Source organism: Ovis canadensis, chromosome 11, assembly GCF_042477335.2.
Source record: "Ovis canadensis isolate MfBH-ARS-UI-01 breed Bighorn chromosome 11, ARS-UI_OviCan_v2, whole genome shotgun sequence".
In the NCBI taxonomy this organism is placed as follows: Eukaryota; Metazoa; Chordata; class Mammalia; order Artiodactyla; family Bovidae; genus Ovis; species Ovis canadensis.
This window is the reverse complement of record NC_091255.1, coordinates 42071186-42087882: the sequence shown is the minus strand read 5'-3', so window position 1 is coordinate 42087882 and position 16697 is coordinate 42071186. Positions and strand designations below refer to the sequence as shown.

At 45.9% G+C, this 16697-nt stretch overlaps 1 protein-coding gene across 13 annotated transcripts in view; it reads left to right on the top strand.

The window, feature by feature from the left end:
* SPECC1 (sperm antigen with calponin homology and coiled-coil domains 1) overlaps positions 1 to 16697 on the top strand; it is a 203860-nt gene that overhangs the window by 75120 nt on the left and 112043 nt on the right. The window contains exon 1 of one of the 13 annotated variants that reach the window (XM_069603451.1): positions 10069 to 10295. The exons of 10 other annotated variants lie outside the window; for them this stretch is intronic. In XM_069603451.1, coding sequence (XP_069459552.1) covers positions 10256 to 10295 — 40 coding nt within the window. In that variant the 5' untranslated portion in view covers positions 10069 to 10255. Of the gene's footprint in view, positions 1 to 10068; positions 10296 to 16697 lie in introns of those variants that run through there. 2 more of the 13 variants (XM_069603450.1, XM_069603456.1) reach the window with 2 other exon arrangements.

Below are 16697 nucleotides of genomic sequence, written 5' to 3'. Positions count from 1 at the left end.
CAACCCTGAATATTCATTGGAAGGACGGATGCTGAAGCTGAAGCTCCAATATTTTGGCCACCTGATGCAAAGAGCTGACTCATTGGAAAAGACCCTGATACTGGGAAAGATGGAGGGCAGGAGGAGAAGAGGGCAACAGAGGATGAAATGGTTGGATGAGATCATCAACTCAATGGACATGAATTTGAGGAAACTCTGGGAGGTGGAGAAAGACAGAGAAGCCTGACATGCTGCCGTCCATGGGATTGCAAAGAGTTGGACGTGACTGAGTGACTGAACAATTCCTCCTGACTTAACAGGTCGCTTTCATCCAGTCTTTTCAGACCATTCAGAGTGGGTTTTGAGGAAGCAGTGTCTCTCTCTCTTTTTGCACTCCTGTTTCATTGGTTTACAGAATAATTAAGTAATGTAAATAAGATCATTGGTATGACTAGCATGAACAGGGTTGAAACAATCCACCTACTCTCAGTATTCGGACGGCCTAGGTAGAGGGGCCGAAGGCATGCTTGTTCTGGGAGGAGCCTCCCAGCTGCCAGTGCCGAGGATACTGGTCAGTGCGCCCTGTTCAGTTGGGCACCTCAGTGATCTTGGCAGGTTGGCTGTGGGTCAGTGCTGGAGGAGGGTGGATGGGAGGGCAGGTTTTGCAGCAGCAGGGCCCTTGTCCTGAGCTGCAGCTTTGGCTGGCCCAGCCCCATGCTCAGACACCTCAGACAAGATCTCCGCCTCAGCTGCATAAGGGACTGGGGCAGAGCTCCTGCCTGGACTCAGTGCAGTCCCGCTGTAGCCACGTCCCAGTCCTTTTCTTGCCTTGACTCCAGTCCTGGGCTACAGCGGGGCTGGTTCTCCAAACACACTCAGGACTTTGCCACAATCAGGCCTTTGTTTGTCCTGATGAGCCAGACCTGGCCCTGCCTCTGGGCCTGCTCCTCCAGGACGCTCATCCATGCCTGGAGCCCATACCCTCCCTGCTGCCCTCCTCCTGCCACACTGGATGTTGACAGCAGTTCTGATCACCAGGAACAGACCAGCTCGTAAGCATCACCTCCTCCAGGAAGCCTTTCTGGATCCCTCAGTGGGCTGTGCTTTTTTCCCTTTTGAGGACATGCTGCTTGTGTCCTTCTGTCCAGCCCTCCTGAGTCCTGCCCGGTGCTGCTGCTCTGTCCTTCCTCCTCATTCTCTTCTGCTCCCAGGACCATGTGTCAGACCTGCTGGCAGCACACTCAGGAAGAAGGCCATCCTGCTCGGGGGTGAGGCCTCTCTCTTCCCTTTTATATCATCTTCTTCAAAGCGTGTATCTTTCTAGCCTTGATTCTTGGTAGTGAGGTACCCCTGGACTTTAGTCATGCTAATTGATTCACAGTGAGGACGGGGCTCTTTTCAGTTCAGAAATAATTCATAGAGCCCTGAAGGCTCATCTATTTATCTCCCTTGACTTAAAAACCCAGCTTTATGGAAGTGTAATTTACATATTCTCAAATTCACCCATTTAAAATGTGCAGGCTGATGATTTTTACGCAATTTTCTGAGTTACAGCCATCCACCACGACTGGGCTTTAGAACGTTCCTGTCACACCAGAAAGATGCTCGCGTCGTTTCCAGTCAATTCCTGTTTCACTCCAGCTGCAGGCAACTGCTTTCTGTCCCTATAGATCCACCCTCAACTTCACGTGCTGCCTTTTGGAGCATTCTTCAGACCAACACATGTGCTGTTTGCCTGATTCAATTACTACACTTCATTTGTCACCCTCTCTTCAACTCTCCCTATGTTTAAGTTTCTCTTCGTTTCTCTTTGTATGGACCTTGTTGGCCTTTGACTTATTAGGAAACCTGAGAGTCCCCTTTTCCTTTAGAAAATGGAAAACTTGGAGTGTCATGTACAAAACATGTATTGGATAGTATTGACTGAGTAAAGCCCCTTAGGCCCTCATTCCTGGGACTTCCAGAAACCATTGAGGGGAAGTTTGAAGTGGGGTGACGTCAAGTTATAGTAATAAGTGAGCTGTGATACCCTGTGATCTACCTAGTCTTCCTCACCTTTCTTCTTTCAAACATCAGCAACCACTGATCTTTTTACTGTCTTCATAGTTTTGCCTTCTCCAGAATGTCATTTGGGGTTTCCCAGGTGACTCAGTGGCAAAGAATACGCCTGCCAATGCAGGAGATGCAGGAGACTTCGGTTTGATCCTGGAGATGGGTATGGCAACCCATGCCAGTATCCTCACCTGGAGACTCCCGTGGGCTGAGGAACCTGGTGGGCTACAATCTATGGGGTCTAAAAGAGTCTGACATGACACAGAGACTCAGCATGCACACAGAATGTCATATGATTGGAATCATACAGGATGTAACCTTTTCAGACTGTCTTCTTAGACTTTGCAATCTAGGTTTAAGGTTCCTCCATGTCCTTCTATGGTTTGAAGACTTGTTTCTTTTTAACTCTGAATAATAATATGTATGTACCACAGTTTGTGTATCCATTTGTCTATTCACCACCTTGCATTTGGATAAATATCAAGGAGCGTGATGGATATTATGTGGTGTGGATTTGTTTACTTTTGTAACAAACTGCCAGATTGTCTTCCCAAGGGGCTGCACCATTTTGTATCCTCACAAACAATGAATGAGAGTTCTTTTGCTCTTTATCATTGCCAGCATTTGCTGTTGTCGGTGTTTGGAATTTTCGCCATTCTAATACATGTGTTGTGGTATGGATCAAGATTTTTTAAAATCTTGGTACAAGCAGAAGTTTGAAGTTTGATTAGGTATTTGCTAAGAGATTATTGTCAGTTTTTTTCAGTTGGGATAATGGAACTGTAGTTTTATTTTGTTTTTCTAAAGCATCCTTATCTTTGGAACACAAATTGAAACATTTGCCAGTGAAATAGGATGTCTGGGATTGCTTCACATTACTTGGGAATAGGGGGGAAAATGGATGATGGTATTTGAAACAAGGTTGACTATGAATTGATGTGTTGAAACTGGGTTGATAGAGGATCATTATAACATTGCTTTCTATTTTTTGTATATGTTAGAATTTTTAATAATAAATATTTAAAATTAAAGTAGCTCATGTTATTAAAAAACGGTGGGCTCTTTGTTGTTTAGTAAGAATTTCAGCCTGTCTTCTGGCACCACCTTCAGAGTAAGCTCAGTCCTTAATGGCATCATGGAGAAGGAAGGGATAAATGTTCAACAATTTTACATGTACTGGGTTAATATTTAAAGGATCCTCCTAGAAACTAAAGAATCTTCTGGTAATATACACAATTTTACCTGACATTATTTAGAGAATATATGTGATTTTTTTCAAAGTGAATTTTTTAAATTACAAAAGCAAAAGCAGTACAATGTGCACAGCCAAATAAAAAACGTATGGAGAAGCAAAAATAATAATAATAAAAAAGAACATAAAGGACATAGAATCTCACCCACTGCTTTCAAAGAGAGCCACTCATTCTTCATGAGGTATAACTTTCCATCTGTGTGTTTGTGTCCAGATGTTTTTTGTTTGTTTATAAACAAAAAATAAGATTTATGTCCTTGATATATATACCATTCTGCTTTCTAGGGTTGCATGTCTGACACATTGCTCAGGGGCTGCATAGGCACCATTGTATGGTTGTGTCATCATTTATTTAACCATCATTTATTAGCCCCAGTATAGGACTTCCTTGGTGTCTCAGACGATAAAGAATCTGCCCGCAATGCAGGAGACCTGGGTTCTGATCTCTGGGTCGGGAAGACCAGACTGAGCGACTTTTCTCTTTCCCTGTTAAACACTGACGGTTTTTCCCAACTTTTTGCTGTTACAAACAGAAGGGGTCCTTATATTCAATGAAGATTCCTAAAAGCCTTCCCCACCCCCACCCCCAGTCTTCCTTAAATAACCATTTCAAATAGAGATAAAATAGAAAATACATAATTCCAGGGGTTTTTTTGGAGACAATTCAGGAAATTTTAATATGGACTGTGTTGTTTATTTGGGATCAAACCAGAGTTGGCAGGCAGATTCTTTACCACTGAGCCACCAGGGAAACCCATGGACTGTATACTATACACTATTTTGAAAGTACTATTTTTCATAGGTTTGATCGTATGGTAGGAGAGTTCAGGAGATTGTGCTGGAACTAGTTGGAGGGGAAATGTAACGATGTCATGTTGTCTGCAATATACTTCAAGTGAGACAATGAAGAAGAAAACAGGGATCAAGATAGAGGCAAATGTGGTAAAACATTTCTAGTTTGTAAACAAGGTGATGGATATCGAAGGTGTTCACTGTAGTATTCCCTTTAGTGTTCACTGTAGTGTTCTGGCCGAACTTTTCTATGAATCTGAAAATGTTTACAGTGAAAGTTTGGACAATAAAGAAGACTTTCCCCCCTTTAATTTTATAAAACATTCATCCATGTTTCCTTCTAGAACTTTTATATTTTCATATTTTACACTTAAATTTATATTGAATTGGAATTTATTTGGGGCATAGAGAGGGAGATATGGCTGTCACTTAATTTGAAGTGCTACTTTATGTTTAATTCTTTTGGGAATTTCCATTCTGTTGTAACCACACTGTTTTTCTGATGTAAATTTATGGCATATTTTTCTTTATTTATTTTAAAAAATTATTTCTTTATTTTTGGCTGTACTGGGTCTCCGTTGCTGCAAAGACTTTCTCTAGTTGCCATGAGCAGGGGTCACCATTTGTTGCGATGCTTGGGCTTCTCTTGTTGCAGAGCACAAACTCTAGGCGAGTGGGCTTTAGTAGTGGTGGCGCATGGGCTTCATTGCTCCCTGGCATGTGGAATATTCCCTGACCAGGGATTGAACCTGTGTCCCCTGCATTGGCAAGTGGACTCTGAATCACTGGACTACCAGAGAAGCCTGCATGTTTTTATTTCTAATAAGGCAAATCTCTCCTCTTTATTCTTCCTCTTGCAAACCTTCTTAGGCTTTCTGATGCTTTATTCCTTCAGTTGAGTCTTGGAATAAACACATCAAGTTCATGATTCATTTGAATTTTGATAAAATTATATATTTTAACTATTTGGGCAGACTTGATGTCTTTATAATGTTAACTCTTTTCATTTCAGTGACATAGTATTTCCATGGAGAGCAAAGAATCCTTCAGAAGCTAAGTGACCATAACAGAACTATTTTGTTTGTTTGAGAAATTAGTGGCATATTATAGAGTAAGTAAATATGTTATTTACTTCAGTATTTATTAGATATAGATGCAAAAAGGAGTAAGACAGCATCCTTGCCACTTGTGGAGTTCACAGTGTATAAAGAATAGTTTAAGTAACGTGGTTCTGTGGGAAAACACAAGCATTTTCAAGGACAGCAATACCGAAAGGGAGTATTTGATGCTGGCTGGGGTGAGCAGGCCCTCAGGGTAAGTGATGCCTGACTGCGAATTTAGAGCAGAGAACCCGCATTTTCCAGGTAGCCAGGTTACAGCAGAGTTAAACCAGAGTGAAGAGAGCAGATAGGAAAGCATAGGGGCTGAGACAGGAGGGTGTGTGCAGGGTACCACAGCTGGCTTCATGTTGCTGGGAGGTACGGAAAGGCTGTACTATTATTTTATTTTTAATATTTATTTATTTGGCTGCCCCGGTCTTAGTTGCAGCATGAGGGATCTCTAGTTGCGGCATGTGGGATCTAGTTCCCTGGGGACTGAGCTCAGGCCCCCTGCACTGGGAACGAGGAGTCTCAGCTACTGGAGCACCGGGTAAGTCCCAAGGGATGGTGTACTTTTGAAAGTAGTTTTGAGGCCGGAGTAACACGGGGGGGAGGGTGCAAGATGATACCATGCAGGAGAACTGGGAACTTTATGCTACCAGTAGAGGAGAGCCCCAGATGGCTCGAGTGGTAAAGAAACCTCCTGCCAATGCAGGAGACGTAAGAGCGGTAGGCTTGATCCCCGGGTTGGGAAGATCCCCTGGAGAAGGAAATGGCACCCTACTCCAGTATTCTTACATAGGAAATCCCATGGGCAGAGGAGCCTAAGCAAGCTATAGTCCATGGGGTTGAAAAAGAGTCGGACATGACTGAAGTGACTTAGCAAAGCCTATAAACTCACTCATCCATTCATTCACTGTTCTCATGATGTTGGCACTTTGCTGGAGAGACAAGTATATAAGTCCACTGAACAGTGGAAAATGTTACAAGGTCCACAAAGCCAGGAAGTATGTGTGCTGAGGGTCTGATTTACTCTTTCATGTGATAAGATGAGAGTAACCCCTCTTAAGCGCACAAATGGTATTTGGCCAGAGATCCAGGAAGTGGGAGGTCTGTGTAGTGTTGGAATGGAGGGAAAGCATTTGGGTCAGAGGGAACAGTGAGTGCCAAAGCCCTGAGGTGGGAGCCCCTTGGCTGAGCTGGGGAACATCGAGGAGGTGCCTCAGCTAGACCGGTAAGGGGGGCGGGGGCAAGTCCACAGTGGAGGGAGGGGGAGGGAATTCAGGTCCTTGGAGGCCATGGTGAGCGCTTGGCATTTCCTCTGAGAGACAGAAGGAGTGTGTAAGTCGGGGGACTTGACCTGGGTCTTAAAAGGGGCGCTCTGTCATGTGAAGGTCAGACCGAAAAGAGCCAGGGGCAGAAGAAGGGAGGCTGGATCGGAGGCGGTGGCAGAGATACTGGTGGAGGTGACTATGGGCTGGACAGGGTGGCAGCAGTGGAAGCGGTGAGCAGTGCTGAGAGATGGTGGCGTTGACCACACACATCCTGACACATCCTGTTTACGGAGATGAGGGAGACTGTGTGAGACACTGATGGTAAAAAGCCTAGAATTGGGTTTTGTTCCCATTAAACTGAAGAACCCAAGTCGGAGGCATCGAGACGGTAGTTGGGTAGATGAATCTGGAGGTCAGAAGGCAGGACTTGAAAGCCACAGGTTGGCTGCAAAGGCCAAGTTAGAGGCCCTGAGCAAATTGGACGGAGGTGACCAGCCATGAGGGTACACAGTGTCCAGAGGCCAGGGGATGAGGAGAAAGGAAGGAAGAGGATGGAGAGGAGGACGCCAGAGGAGGCAGGAAGCTAAGTATGCTGTTCAGGAAGTGGAGGGAATAAACACGGTGAGCACCCAAGTGCCCAGGGCGGCCTAAGACACCGAATGAGAGCTGAGGTGAACCAGTCTTCAGGGGACGCAAGAGCTGGAAAGCGCCGTCCTGCTTATGATTTTTTTCCTCTTATGTATTTTCACTGCAAGAATTAGCAAGTTCGACCTTTTCCAGTCCCATGGCCACTGCTGAGTTTTCCAAATTTGCTAGCATATTGAGTGCAGCACTTTTACAGCATCATCTTTCAGGATTTGAAATAGCTCAACTGGAATTCCATCATCTCCAGTAGCTTTGTTCGTAGTGATGCTTTCTAAGGCCCACTTGACTTCACATTCCAGGATGTCTGGCTCGAGGTGAGTGATCACACCATTGTGATTATCTTGGTCGTGAAGATCTTTTTGTACAGTTTTTCTGGGTATGCTTGCCACCTCTTCTTAATATCTTCTGCTTCATGGGAAAAAAATGCAAAAAAGCAAAATGGCTCTCTGGGAAGGCCTTACAAATAGCTGTGAAAAGAAGAGAAGCGAAAAGCAAAGGAGAAAAGGAAAGATACAAGCATCTGAATGCAGAGTTCCAAAGAATAGCAAGGAGAGATAAGAAAGCCTTCCTCAGCGATCAATGCAAAGAAATAGAGGAAAACAACAGAATGGAAAAGACTAGATATCTCTTCAAGAAAATTAGAGATACCAAGGGAATACTTCATGCAAAATGGGTTCCATAAAGGACAGAAATGGTATGGACCTAACAGAAGCAGAAGATATTAAGAGGTGGCAAGAAAACACAAAAGAACTATACAAAAAAGATCTTCATGACCAAGATAATCACGATGGTGTGATCACTCACCTCGAGCCAGACATCCTGGAATGTGAAGTCAAGTGGGCCTTAGAAAGCATCACTACGAACAAAGCTAGTGGAGGTGATGGAATTCCAGTTGAGCTATTTCAAATCCTGAAAGATGATGCTGTGAAAGTGCTGCACTCAATATGCCAGCAAATTTGGAAAACTCAACAGTGGCCACAGGACTGAAAAAGGTCAGTTTTCATTCCAATCCCAAAGAAAGGCAATGCCAAAGAATGCTCAAACCACCGCACAATTGCACTCATCTCACACGCTAGTAAAGTAATGCTCAAAATTCTCCAAGCCAGGCTTCAATAATATGTGAACCATGAACTTCCAGATGTTCAAACTGGTTTTAGAAAAGGCAGAGGAACCAGAGATCAAATTGCCAGCATCCGCTGGATCATCGAAAAAGCAAGAGAGTTCCAGAAAAACATCTATTTCTGCTTTATTGACTATACCAAAGCCTTTGACTGTGGATCACAATAAACTGTGGAAAATTCTGAAAGAGATGGGAATACCAGACCACCTGACCTGCCTCTTGGGAAATCTGTATGCAGGTCAGGAAGCAGCAGTTAGAACCGGACATGGAACAACAGACTGGTTCCAAATAGGAAAAGGAGTACATCAAGGCTGTATATTGTCACCTTGCTTATTTAACTTATATGCAGAGTACATCATGAGAAACGCTGGACTGGAAGAAGCACAAGCTGGAATCAAGATTGCCGGGAGAAATATCAGTCACCTCAGATATGCAGATGGCACCACCCTTATGGCAGAAAGTGAAGAGGAACTAAAAAGCCTCTTGATGAAAGTGAAAGAGGAGAGTGAAAAAGTTGGCTTAAAGCTCAATATTCAGAAAACAAACATCATGGCATCTCGTCCCATCACTTCATGGCAAATAGAATGGGAAACAGTGGAAACAGTGTCAGACTTTATTTTTGGGGGGCTCCAAAATCACTGCAGATGGTGATTGCAGCCCTGAAATTAAAAGACGCTTACTCCTTGGAAGAAGAGTTATGACCAACCTAGATAGCATATTAAGAAGCAGAGACATTACTTTGCCAACAAAGGTTCATCTAGTCAAGGCTATGGTTTTTCCTGTGGTCATGTATGGATGTGAGAGTTGGACTGTGAAGAAGGCTGAGCGCCGAAGAATTGATGGTTTTGAACTGTGGTGTTGGAGAAGACTCTTGAGAGTCCCTTGGGACTGTAAGGAGATCCAACCAGTCCATTCTAAAGATCAGCCCTGGGATTTCTTTGGAAGGAACGATGCTGAAGCTGAAACTCCAGTACTTTGGCCACCTCATGCAAAGAGTTGACTCATTGGAAAAGTCTCTGATGCTGGGAGGAATTGGGGGCAGAAGGAGAAGGGGACGACAGAGGCTGAGATGGCTGGATGGCATCACTGACTGGATGAACATGAGTCTGAGTGAACTCCGGGAGATGGTGATGGACAGGCATGGAGAGGCCTGGCATGCTGCGATTCATGGGGTCGCCGAGAGTCTGACACGACTGAGCGACTGAACTGAATTGAAAGAGTCTGACAAGACTGAGCGACTGAACTGAAATGAACTGAAGCGTTTTCACTGCAAGGCTGACTATGAAAGTCCTTCAGGGTGGAAAGTCGTTTAGGGTGACTTCCATAACTCAGTCATTTCAGAGAGCAGATCCTGCTCGTGACTGGCATGCATTTTTATTTTTAGTGGCAGCAGTCATCGTGGAGAATGTTGTTAAAGCGTCTTCCTCACCACCTCCGCCTCAAAACTTGCTTGTTGGTCTATTCATTTATCCCAAAACGTAACTCAAAACTTATCCAGAAATACTTAGGAAGAGCCTGTCATATGCAACCCCAGGTTTTCCCCAATGGTCTGATATCTCACGCGCAGGACTGTGCCTTCCTCGTGACATCTGGCCTCGGCCTCCCCGCAGTGGGGTTTTTCCAGCCCGCAGCGTCCAGCTGCAGTTCCAGGCGGCCGCCCCTAGAGGCCGTAAGTCGGGCGGCAGGCGCGTCCCTCCCCCACCGGGGAGGAAGACTCTGGGAGCCCCAAAGAGATATGCAGATAAGGGGGCGGGGCAGCCCGATTCTAGGCGGGTGGCCTGCCGGGGGAGGGGCAGTATGCAGATGAGGTGGGCGGGGCGTGCGGGTGCGCGGGCCGCGGGAGTCGAGGTGGGCGGGCCGCATGCAGATGAGCGACCGCGGAGCGGCCGGCGGCCGGGGGGACTGAAGCGACGGCCCTTTCTTTGACTGGAGCCGACCCGCCGGACGCAGCCGGTTCGTCAGCCCGAGCCGGCGCGAGCGGCCGCGCGGTGGACGCGCCGTCTGAGGCGGCCGGTTGGCCGCTGCCCGAGGCGGCCGAGCCATGGGCAACCACTCGGGGCGGCCTGAGGATCCCGAAGCAGGTTTGTGCGGCGTGCCGGGGGTCGCCGCGCCCCCTCGCGGCCGGGAGCCCTTCCCCCACCGCCCCGGGCCGGGCCGCGCTGCCCGCGGGCGCCGGGGGGCGCGAAGGCGAAGTTCCCAGGCGTGAGTCCCGCCTCTGGAATGCGCGGCGGGGGTGGCAGGCTCACCTGTGCTCACCCCGCGACCGGGGAGCGCCGCAGGCTCACCTGGCGGCCGTACGGGCGGAGGGGGGCCGGGGGAACGGGGCCGGGGGCGCCCCGTGCGGACGTGTGGGCCCCTGCCGCGCCCGTGTCACACACTTTCCAGATCCCAGTGGACGGTGCGAGAGGTCAGCAGGTCTGTTACTCACCCTCAGACGGGGGGCCGGAGGGTGACTGTTGCTCACTCAGAATAGCGGGGGCCGATTCCAGGACTCGTGCTTCCGGTCCTCACAGGGGCACTGCTCAGAGACGGCTGGCTTCGTCCTCAGCCCTGGGGGTCAGCCTGGCCTCCCGCAGACCTAGACGCTGCTGGCCACGGAGGTCGTGTTTGCGGACGAATAGGATGTTTCTGCCCTGTCGCACACGCAAACGGTTTACTTCAACGTCCCCAAGTGCCTGCTGGCCGGCAAAGGAGATGGTCCATCTCGGGCTGGAGTCCGGGGCCGGCAGTTGACCGGTCTGTGAATCTGGGACAGAGTCAGAACTCGAAACTCTTTTCCAGGGGGTGATTTTTAAATTTGAATTTGAATGAGGAAATTGCCCCGGCTTGTCCAGGTTACTTGTCCCCAAATCCGAGGCAGGGCTATCATTAAGACCTCGGTCTCTTAGCCTCGGTTCACTGGTCTCCACTCACCTGGGCAGGGAGGCCAGGCAGGGGCAGGCAGTGTCCTTGAGGCTGGGAGGAGGCGGCTCTGGTACATTGGACTGGTACAATCAGGATGGGAAACTTGGCCACAAGTGGAGACCATGGAGGAAAAACTATAGAGATGGGGTTACTGCATTGATTATGAAGGGGTGACTTTCTAAACTGCACAGCACTCATCCAGCCTTTTTTGGGCGAAATAGCCAATATTTGCAAATTAACGCACGTTTGCCTGTGTCATAACCAGCCCTGCGATAAGCTATTAGGTAAGGGCTTCCCTGGTGGCTCAGCAGTAAAGAATCCACCTTCCAGTGCAGGAAACTCAGGTTTAATCCCTGGATTTGGAAGATCCCCTGGAGGAAGAAATGGCAACCCATTCCAGTATTCTTGCCTGGGAAATCCCATGGACAGAGGAACCTGGTGGGCTATAGTCCATGGGGTCGCAAAGAGTCGGACATGACTAAACAAGAAAAGAATATGTAATATTTTAAACACATCTCATTAATATCCACTTGCCCTGTGTATTATCTCCTTGGTGTCAAAACTATGAAGAGACTGTGCCCCTTGTTAGTTTTTAAGCGTTATTTGGGTGCTTATGTTCCAGTTTCTAAGTGACCTTGCTTTTCAAAGCAATCTAATGAATAGTGGATGAAAAAGACATTTTTATGGCAGTGACTTATTTTATTACACTTTTCTGAGTGCATACAATTTCAGTATAGGAACTCAAGTCTGATTTGTTGCAAGTAAAGATACCCAGTTAGAAAGTCTTAGGAAAGACTGTCTTGCTAGACTATTGTCAGCTGAAAATGTGCATATAACTTTAAGTGATCTCTGCTGTGATGAAATGCTATAGAATGCACCAATGAGATCCCGGAAATGAGAGTTTTGTTAAAGATTAACACATCCTCAATCTGCTTTACCACCTTGCATGAGGCTGGGAGGGCAGGGCCTCCCACTGGCAGGTGTGGTGCATTGGACTAGACTCAGAGCAAGTGCTTCGAGGGTCCTCAGAGCAGGGGGACCAAAGGTAAGCGGTGGAGGTGAGGAGGAGACAGGCACAGCAACACCCACACCTGATTTCTACATCAGTCCTATGTCAGCTTTGTCCTCTGAGGTGCAGACCCTTAAACAGAATCGGGAATGAAGGAGGGTTATTAGAGGGTAAAACGCCTGAGAAAGAAGGGGTGGGAACCTGAATCAGGCCAGGAGAGCCATTGGACCAGCACCCAGAAAAGGAAAAGGCAGCAGCAATTTTTGTCAGAGAACCTGCAAATCTGACCAGGTCCTGTCCAGCTGCCAGGGAGCCCCTGAGAAGACTGCCCAGTAGAGGAGACTTGCTTTAGCAGTGAGAGCCAGGCCCTCGTCCTCTCGCTGGGTCAGGCCTTGCTGAGGATTCCTCAAGAAATGTGCCTTCAGCTCAAAAGCCAGGCTGAGTCCCAGTGGCACGGGCTGCTGGAGTGTCAGTTCATACCTGTCCTTGCAGCTGAAGCCATAGTCTTTCTCGGACGGAGATCCAAGCGGCACACCTCCTGGCTGACCCCCTTGAGACCTCAGTTGCTCTAACAGGGAGGGGCCGTTAGAGGGTAAATGAGGCAGAATCCCCATCTCCACCCCCATTCCACCTCATGACCGTCTACAGGCAGGCCTGAGGCAGGAGGCAGGTTCTCAGCTGTGGCTACCTTCCCAGCCTTGAAACTGTCTGCCAGGGTAGCAAGAATTCTCTTGTGTGGGGATGCAATCCTTGGAGTTGAGTCACTGTGACTGACTGTGGCATTATGTGACGGACGAGAGAAATGAATCAAGCAGAAGACATGAGAGTCTGAACCTGTCAAGGACCACATCCCTTACTTCCTCAAAGGTCTCAGTTAACAGTCCTTCAGTTTCCAACCAGGTTTTCAGTGCCTGCAGATCAGAGAGGGCTGCTGGGTATAGTCAGGCAGATTGTGCATGGCTCAAAGGCAGCTGGGAATAAAGAGTGGGCCAGGGTGGGATTGTATCGCTCCAGAGGAATGGTGCCATTTTATATTCACACATAGGTGCCCAATATGCTAAAGAAACCTTATTTTCTACTTAGAGTTAAAACCTTAGAAGGCTTTTCCCAGTGTCACCATGAGCTGACAGCTTCTTACTCTTTGCTTTAAATCTGCATGTGTTTTTAAACAGTGGATACCAGTGATAGGAAACAAAAGTCAAAGCTTCAACCCCCACTCCCTCAGATTCCACTCCCTATGGGTTATAGTTAGTGCTAACTGTGGTTAAAGACGAATCCCAGAATAGCCCCATAAGACATGAAAAGTTGATTTCCCCTCACACCCCGGTCCGGGGTGAGGTGCGGCCCTCTGAGAGTCATATGGTTATTGGAGGCTCAGGCTGGTGAACGTGTCTTCAGGGTCCAGCTCCCGGGTTCTGCTGACTCTGATGGCAGTCAGGAAAGGGGAGAGGATATGAGGGTCCTGTGGGGGCTGAAGGGGCTGGGCCTGAACGGGGTGCCCATCATCCCTATGGCATTCCCCCTCCCCACCCACTCCAGGCTCCAGCACCCAGCTCCACCCGGTGTGGAGCAGCTGGAAGGAGGCTCGGCCAGTGCCATGAAGAGGCCAGCACGGATGTGAGGTCCACTCTCAACCACATCTGTGTCAATATTTTCTTAGGAAATTTTAGTCAGAAAAATTGAAAGGTATGTATAGCTAGCACCCATAGACCCACCACAGAGTCTACAGTTAACATTTTGTTTCCGTTGCTTTATCCTGTTCATCCCGCTGTCCATTCGTCAGTCCCTCTTATTTTTAATGCATTTTAAGAAAATAGTGGTTATCTCTATAATTCTACATAATTTTGTATGTCGGTACTATTTCTTGATTTATTAGTTTTGAAGGTTGTGTAGAGCGAGGAATTCAGTGCGTTTTTAGGGCTGTATTTCTCTCTTCCTCTGTTCCTACAAGCCATACTAAAATTTTCTGAATTTATTGTTAGTAAAGTGTTAATGGTGGGGTACAGTTGTGGGTGTCTAGTTGTTGACTGTAAAACTTTGCTATATGAAATTTTCATTCAAAAAACAAAAATACTAAGGAAATCTTTTATTATTTGTCACTTGTATTTCTTGACTAACCAGCTTTAAATGGTGTCCTTGGCTCAGTAAAGAAGGATATGCTATTTCTACATTTCTTCTGCCATTTCCCCTACAGACTCCATACCCTCTTCCCAGTCTACTGTCAACCTTTTACATGGCAAGAACATTCTGTCTCCTAATTAGTATCATTAAATCTCTGCGTGTTTGTAGGTTGATTCTAAAAGTTGAAAACCAATCAGCATTTAAAATACTAGGCTCGAATATTTATCATGTACTGGAAAATCAGGTACTGCATCTAGAGGTAGAAGAGAAGGAAATGCAGGCTTACATGATTTAATTTATAATCTGTGACAGGCAATATTACTTTAAAAGAAAAAAAAATAGGGATTTCCCACGTGGGCCAGTGGTTAATTAAGACTCTTCCCTTCCAATGCAGGGGACTCAGATTTAATCCCTGGTCAGGGAATTAAGATCCCACATGCCATGTGGTGTGACAAAAAAAGAGGAAATCTGGAAGGAGTAAGGTGGCACAGTGGTGAAGAATCTACCTGCCAATGCAGGAAATGCAAGAGACGTGGGTTTGATCCCTGGGTTGGGAAAATCCTATGGAGAAGGAAATGGCAACTCACTTCAGTATTCTTACCTGGAAAATTCCATGGACAGAGGAGACTGGCAGGCTATAGTCCATGGGGTCGAATAGAGTCAGACACGACTGACTGAGCACACAGTCACTATAGTTTTTTACTCCTAAAATGATCTTAACCTGCTTGTACCCTCTAATCTGGCTTCTCAAGTCTACAGATTGTTGTAGAGAATTCATTTTCTTCTTAAAGACAGAGGGCATGGTGGTTAAGAGTTTTGGCTCTGGAGCCACACTGTGTTCACATTCCCAGTTTTGTCCCTTAGCAGCTCTGAGGCTTTGGGCACATGAGTTAAGCTCCAGGAAAGAGGACAGTAGTACAGCCTGCCCCATAAGGTTGTTGCAGTCGTTAATAGCTTGAAGCACATGATGGATTAGAATAGGCTCACACATCACAGAAAGTGCCCGGTAAGCTTTAGTCATGACTATTCCTGTCCTTCTGACTTAACGTTTCCCGTTCAGACTCGGTTGCCTTCTGGTTTGGCTTTACTCTCAGGTGAGCTCCCTGCTTCTTGAAGCCTATTTCTCGTTTCGTGCGTTCCCTTTTCTCTGACGGAGTATTTCCTGTGCTGTCTGGCGCTGAAGTTCTATATATTCTGTCATCTCCATGCTCACCTTTTTCTTCCAGCTTTTCTTATTGATTTTGAAATTTTCATCAATTATATTTTCTATTTCCAAAATATCTTTTTGTGCTTTGTTTTACCTTACTCATAGCAGTTCAGAGTTTTGAGTTAAGGGGAAGGGAAGTGGAGTTGGTTGGTGGGCTTGAGCAAATTAGTTAATGGGCTCTCTTGTCCTTAGTTTTATTTTTTTATTTTTTTTTAATTTTTATTTTTACTTTATTTTACTTTACAATACTGTTTTGGTTTTGCCATACATTGACATGAATCCGCCACAAGTGTACGTGAGTTCCCAATCCTGAACCCCCCTCCCACCCCATATCATCTCTCTGGATCATCCCCGTGCACCAGCCCCAAGCATCGTGTATCGAATATAGACTGGCGATTCGTTTCTACATGATTGTATACATGTTTCAATGCCATTCACCCTAATCATCCCACCCGCTCCCTCTCCCTCAGAGTCCAAAGTCCATTCTGTACATCTGTGTCTCTTTTGTTGTCTTGCATACAGAGTTTCAGGGATTCATCAGAGTTTTGATGGCATTCACAAAGAGGAGAATATAGCATGTATTTTTCTCAGATGTATTTTGTTCCATAGAAGAATTTTAGAGTGAAACTAATGTCCTGAGAGACATACTTGGAAAATGCAGCCTTTTAGGATTAAAAAAAATAAAATGTATATGTTAAAGATCTGTGATAACACATAATAAAAAAAGGTAAGAATATTAGATATATGTTACTATAATAAATGGGTTAAACTCACTTAGAAAAAGAGCCTCCTCCTCTGGATTAACACAGAAAACAAAATATATAAGCTGATAAAAGCATATTCAGATGGTAGGTTGATTTTTAAAATTAAGTTGGTTAAAGTTGTGAATAATAAAAATCTAGTTGTAAAGAAAACTTTCAACATCAAGTCCAGTTCTTATAAGTCTTTGTGTTTGTTGTGCTCATATGTAATTATTCTTAAAAATATAGTGTTTTTAAGTCCTTATATACATCCCCAAACATTCTCTCTCTTATGTGTGTGTGTGTGTGTGTGTGTGTGTGTGTGTGTGTGTGTGTAAACGCACACTGTCAATTACACACTTTAAATTAGAATCACGAGGCTGCTCTATAACTCTTGGAAGATTCAGTTCTCTTAAACATTAAAATAACTCCAAAATACAGGTATTTCTTAATTTATAATACTGTTGCTACTTATTTATTTAAACTACTTTTCTACTTGATT